Below are 6,943 nucleotides of genomic sequence, written 5' to 3' on the forward strand. Positions count from 1 at the left end.
TGTTCGAATTTAATTCGAACATAAAATTCGAATATTGGTTCGATTATAGAACGATCGTAAACGTTCCAGAAACGTTGAAAATAGTGCGTTTGACTGGACGTGAACAGGAGACGTTCAGAAATAGAATCGGGACCAGGAAGTGTTAATATAAAGCGGCATGCAAGATTTACAGGCGGTTTTTTGCGCTTTTGCGGGAAATCGAACATATTTTTATGCTCATGTAAAAATTCTCTGGAAACGTCTGAAAACGGGAAACTTAACTCTTGCATTTTGTGAAAACGGGTAAGATTGGCTATAACGTAATTATCTTAATCTTCACTATCGTTACTCTTTGCCCACAAATAAAAACCCAGCGAAGCGGGTCCTTGCAGCTAGATTCTAGATTACTTAGAAAAACAGTCTTTTATATATATAAAAAAAACTATACTATATACAAATGTACGAACAAATAAAAACCCAGCGAAGTGGGTCCTTGCAGCTAGTATAATATAATATTACTTCCAAAAAAGTAAAAATGGTTAAAAAGAGAAGTTGTTTATTATACGGAAGTTTCCCCGTTTTTTACAGCACTGTCATTACAAAAAATTTATTTATATGGGAAACATTTCTAAATGCTTATTTAATTAATTTACTAGTATGCTGCTCTGCGGCTGTTGAGCTCTTAACTCTTTTCCTCTAACCACTTTACAAAAGAATGTAAATAAGTTACTTTATTGAATATTGATACATTGTTCTACAGAAATTCTGAATTGACTTCAAAGTAACAAATCAAATTGCAAAAATTAATGTCCTCATTGTATCAAATCTGATTTGAAACAATGATGATCGCAAGATCCACAACCGTCCTCGATGGAGATTCGGCATTGACTTTTCTAGCGGTCCTTGAAAGTCTCTAATTTCATATAGAAACAAGCGAAACACTATTGATTCTAAGTATATTGGAAATGATGTCTGTTTCTCAGTAAACGGCTTGTACAACATAAGAACGGCCCTCTTTTTTCAAGCTTTCAAAAGTAATTCATTACTCCGTGCTGATAGTTTGTTTCTCATCGGAAAGGCCTAGATTGATGGTATGTCGATTCAGAATGGTTTTTTGATGATCTTCCTAACACGGAAGGAAAAAATTAAAACCAGAACAGATGATACAGTATAGTAAAATTGTGAGACCGATAAAAATTTGACGTATTAGTGTCGTAATTACATCCGATAAAGTTATAATCGGGTTAAACTGTATATTGTTTGTACAAAATAAAAATAATAATATCGGAGGATAAAATAACCACGATTAGTTTTTCAAAAACGAGAAATTTTGTTACGCATCGACAAAAATTCAACTCGGGCCGACACGCAACGGAGAGAAATTTGCCGGTGCATGCCGAAAATGCATGGTGGCCGGCGAAGTTTGAACGATCGCGCCCAAAAACAGCGATACCAAAGAAGATTGGAGAATGAGAACAAGATCCGCCTCGATTGTCAAAGTGATTGCGCTTAGTAGTGAGTCTATGAGACATAGTCTTGTTCCAAATACGGTTTTGCCGTTTTACTTGTTTTTATTAATATAAACAGTAGGTTTAGACACAGGAAATTTATAGCCCGTTGTTAGGGACCTCAAATACTCGCAAATAAGTATAAGTTTGTCCACACAGTTTGTTCTTAGTTGCGATACGAATGTTGCGAAGTATCGTGTGATTTGGTCCTCATATCGTATTTTTGCGGAATGACTGGCATGCCGCATATAAATGGGGAGACCAGCGTGTCGGAAATTCCGGGGTTACCGTCATGCCGGTTAAATGCGACTGAAATATAAAATTAAATTAATCAGATGTAACAAAACTAGTTGTTAATTAAACGTTACAGAAAACGTTTTTCCGAGAGCAATAAAATAATAACATTGTAAGATTTGACTGACTTGGAATCAGGAAGAGAGTTTTCGTTTACAAGACTAAAAGAATTAATTGCTTGATGACATTAGTAGTAGTAGTTTTTTTTAAACTCTTAACCCATTAAAATCGGCCAGGCCCACAATGGGGCGACTGGGTGGTGAGAAACGGACCAGACATATCTGAACGGACCACCCCCGTAAAATTACAGGGGATTTCTCGACCCGCGGTTCTGTTTCTCGAACACTGGGAGTTTCGTCCTGGGTTCGGGCTTCGCCAGGACGGGCTAGCCAAGTGTTTTCTGGGTTTTCTCCACGTCTGTAACACTCGAATAGGTGCGAATTATCTTTATAAAAGACATCCCGGAAACCATTTCTCTAGGCTAGGGGTCCCCAAACTTTTTATCCCGTCGTCCCCTTTATAGAATATTTGCCTTCTTATCGACCCCCTGATTATGTATTTAACAAAAACATTAAATCATTTTTTGCATTTCTGATGTTAAGCGATAAGGAGACCCGCGTAACAACCCAACAAAAGAATTTATAGTTCTCATATCTTATAAAATCCACCCAATAACATTAACAGAAAATGGAGATATTTTCACTGATTTATAATCTTAAAAAATAATAGCAAAATTATGGATAGATGGAAATTTGCCTATAGTTCTTAAACCGTACGTGTCATACGTAAACTACACAATTATTTCTGAAAATATAACAAGTTATATCGGATGAAAAAACCTCTTACTGTCATTTTGCGACTACTACTGAATGCTTTAAAAATATGTTAACATACCTTTCTATTAAAATAGTTAATATTAGTGGAATGGATGTGTCTGAAGAGAAGCGGCAAGATTATTGATATTCGGTTGAAAATTGGTAAGTTTTAGTCGCAAATCACCACGGTTTTCCAAGTTCGATCTGTTCCTCTATTTTGTCAAAATTGCGTTGGCGTGGCTAAAATCAGCTTCAACCATGTATGAAGTTGGGAATGCGAGTAAGAAAGATTCAGCTTCTGCTCTGAGCTTGGGATATTCAGTGGCAATATTGTTATTGCTCCAAAATTCACTGAGGTTTTTATTTTTAAACAACGCTTTAGCTTCGAGATCTACACATATTTCAATCAGTTCATCTTCTAAGCCAGGTTCACTACCTTCATTATCTATTTTAACATCAAATGGATTAGCAAACCATTCGGAAACGTGCATATTCTCCAAGTCTTCGAATCGTGCTCTTAATTTATCAAGATGTTTAATACAGTATATATCTCCAAATCATGGTCGGAAATCTTTTCATTTTTTTTCTTTCTTTCGTCTCCTCCCCGGTTCATATGGAGATTATATTTTCATTTTCTTCGCAAGTTTGAAAAATATTTAAAATCGGATGTGCCAGTGAAGATTTAAATAGCTCCATTTTTACTTGAAAGGCCATTATGATTGTTCGAGCTTGAACAATTGTAACGTTTTTTTCCTTGCAAAGGCTTCTGTACTATATTAATGATCTTCGATATATTACGATATTTTCTCTGTAAAGGACAAAATATCTACATTTAGATATAAAATACTTAGAGTGACAACCCTACTAGAATGTAACCGTGCAAAGTATGTCTGTGTATAATGAACTACCAACGTTCATAACATGTTTGTAACACTAGTACAGTTGCCAGATGCGTGAAAACAGAGTAGCACATGCTTAAAGCGGCGTAGCCTTAGGCAAAACTCAAGTTATAACAAGGGTAGTCAGTAATGTTGTTGATCATATCCATATTTCGAATTTTTATTGAAATATTCTATTTTTTTCTTAGACAGTTTAATTGATCCACTTTGGTATTTATCGACTCCCTTTCGACCCTCGTGTATTAATTGCCCCCTGGAGAACTCTTATCGACCCCAGGGATCGATATCGACCACTTTGGGAACCCCTACTCTAGGCAGATCACCCAAGTGTTGCGTTGCCATAACTTAACTAAAAAAACAACACATAAATAAGCACTTTCGGAATTTCAAGAGTATTTTAAGTCGTTAGAAAGAAGACAAAATGAAGAAATTAAACACATAATAGTAGTTTTTCGTGTACCGTTGACAGTTTCACAGTTTTAGAATAAAAACTCGTTCGTTTTTCTAATGCACTCTCTAGACAGGGATCTATAACCTCACTTAAATCGGCATGGCGGTTTTTACCGTACGGAAATATCTGATTTCATGGTCTGTTTCGGATATACCGGCATGCCGGTCATTCCGCGATAATAAGATAAGAGGACGCTTACGTAAAACTCTCAAAGTTGCTATGTACATAAATAAATTGTCTTCGTAGGCACTAACATAAATCAATTTCGAGACAATATAAATAATCCGTGGTTGAATTTCGTCGGATGATGATAATGTAAATATATAAAATTACTTGTCTTGGCTGACTGAATGACTAATTCATCATCGCCCAGAGCAAACCGCTGAACCTAAAGAGGTGAAATTCGGTACACAGTTAGGGTACGTCATAAAAACGTACACTAAGAGGGAATTTTTCGAAATTCCTCCGCGGGGGAAGAGGGAGAGGGAGAGAATTAAGGCTTAACCGGAAGAACGGCTTCTACTGAAGTATTTTAGATGCGATTTTTCGTTTTCAACTACGTTTAATTTTCATTGAGTACTTAGGTGTATTAAATTGATAACATTTCAGACAATGTTATAAATATTTTTATCTATTTCGATTTTAAAAATGTTCGAACCGTTTTAAATTCGAATTTGTTATTGCGTATTGGTTCGATTATAGAACGATCGTAAACGTTCCAGAAAATTGATCAAATTGAAGATAGTTCGTTTGATTCTCGGCAATTCTCATCATTCGCAGCGGTAGGTGTTATATAACAATTACTATGGTTGTTGAAATACTGAATATAAATGGGGTTTGCTTGCAAAATCTGCGTGGGCAAAGTCGCCGGTAACAGCTAGCTTTTTTTATAAATTAAGTGAATAAATGGTGGTAGCCAATTTTTGGACAATCTGTGTCTTCATTTAATTTATAAATAAATAATCCATATTAGACAAATTAAGTATAGAGCTACGAAACATACTTGTGTATGAACTAGGATATTCAATACCACTCAAAAAGGAAAAATTTAATTATTTCCCGTATAAAATAAAGTTTTGCCATTAAAATTCACATAATGAACTAAATTTTATTTATATATTCACAACAGAATTTATTCGCAATTGTATAACTTGTTAATACATTTAATGTCGGATTCTGAGTAAAATTCCCATTCGTAAGTTTCTTTAATGGTAACATTTGGAAGAATTGGCTCGAAACTTACTTTACCATATTTAGCGAAGGCTTTAGGACCATAATGCATAATGCTATCGTAACTATAATCGTCACATATTCTCAAGTCGTTCTCGTCGTACAACGCAAAACCCGTGATATAACCTATTTGTTAAAAAAAGTCATCAGTTCAAACTATTTATGCATAAAATTTATCGAACAGTATGACTTACTATCTCTAATATTATTCCATAAAATTCTTATATATTTATCACGATCCGGTCGATTGTGTTCGTGATACAAGCCAATAACGTGGCCTAATTCGTGATATATTATTCCGAGGTTCCAACATCCACTTCCTAAATTAAGAATCTGACGTCCACCTTCCTTTCCAACCATAGAATTACATCTGAAATATATATATATATATATTAAAATAAATATGACGTAAATAATTAAGTATCTGTATCAATATTCTTACCCTTTCCCTTCCTGTATGTAAATATAATCATCCTCTGTTTTTCTATATACAAAACGTAAGCAAGTTACATGCTCGACGATTTGAAAAATTGTTATTAAATTAATCTTTCTGCCAATATCTAGTAGAAACTACTATTATTATTTCAATCGATATCATTAATTATTTCAAATACAGCAAAATAACGTACTTAAGCGAGGAGAAAACTTGTAATATATTATACCATCATCCCAAAGTTTACTCTGATTCAGTACAACTGCTCGACTCTAAATATTTTAAATTTCTTTAATTAATTTTAAAAATTTTTGCATATAATTTTATATCAATACAATATTGAATATATATTAAGAGACTTTACAAAGTTTGTGCCATCTGTTATCTATTCGCCAGTTCGAATACAGATACCACGAAAAGCATCGCCATTTTGAATAAAAACCCAAACGATCCGCGAAAATTCTTGTGCCCATTGAGGGTTTGCCAAGTCCCTCATCATGGACCTGAACAAACTCACAATGGGCACTACATAAGGCTTCTCTTGCGTCTGCAAGAAGGAAGGAGCAGAAAATCCGGAAAACAAAGTACGCATAAAAATATTAAATATCAAGACATTGTTTCTTCTATTTGAGAAATCTTAATTACACTGGTGATCACATATGATTGGGATGCCACATTCTCATTCGTCTAATTCTTGATCTTCGGCAAGGTCTGGATTCCAAGGTCACCGTAAAAGATTTCCGAGAAATTCCTTCATAATGAACGTGCAATTCTGATATGTAACACACAAGTGAACAAGAGAACTTAATGGATAGACCCTAACCAGGGAATTGGACACGTCTTGCGATTCTGTTAAAAAATTAGAAGGTACAAACATCATTGGAAGAGCATCCCGGCATCGCTTTTTCCTCGAACCTCCAAAAACAATAGGTCCTAAAAATGAACAAACGAAGGTTAAATGTGTAAAAATTTATAAATTACCTCTCCAAATGACGTATCCAATCTAATATCGCCTTCGAATAAATCAGCATTTTCCATAGAACTCTTATACAAAGTATAATTAAAGGTTTCGTTATTTGCTAAATCCACATTTTTTATGAAGCTCTTATAAAAGGTATAATTGAAAGTTTCATTATTCGCTGAAACAGTTTCTTGATAGGAAAGGAATAAACATCTATAATGATAAATTAATTAAAATTTTCTAATAATGATAATATTACAATTAATATAATTATAATACAGTACTTACAAAGTAATTATATAGATAATCATAATCTTCTAGCTTATAAATTAAGGATTTTCTTCTTCTTTACTTTATAAATTCCTTACATTAA

General features: G+C 34.1%; 1 protein-coding gene across 1 annotated transcript; it reads right to left on the bottom strand.

Moving 5' to 3' along the window:
* Positions 1–5,034: 5,034 nt before the first annotated feature.
* LOC111632008 (astacin-like metalloprotease toxin 5) lies at positions 5,035–6,936 on the bottom strand. Its single transcript, XM_023376363.1, has 6 exons — positions 6,859–6,936; positions 6,591–6,783; positions 5,806–5,881; positions 5,619–5,736; positions 5,371–5,546; positions 5,035–5,302 (listed from the first exon to the last, which is right to left on the bottom strand). The coding sequence occupies exons 1-6, from the start codon at positions 6,879–6,881 to the stop codon at positions 5,079–5,081; spliced, it is 810 nt and encodes a 269-aa protein (XP_023232131.1). The 5' UTR covers positions 6,882–6,936; the 3' UTR covers positions 5,035–5,078.
* Positions 6,937–6,943: the final 7 nt, after the last annotated feature.

This window comes from Centruroides sculpturatus, unplaced genomic scaffold, assembly GCF_000671375.1.
Source record: "Centruroides sculpturatus isolate CEXI.00-Female unplaced genomic scaffold, Cexi_2.0 scaffold636, whole genome shotgun sequence".
Taxonomy (NCBI): domain Eukaryota; kingdom Metazoa; phylum Arthropoda; class Arachnida; order Scorpiones; family Buthidae; genus Centruroides; species Centruroides sculpturatus.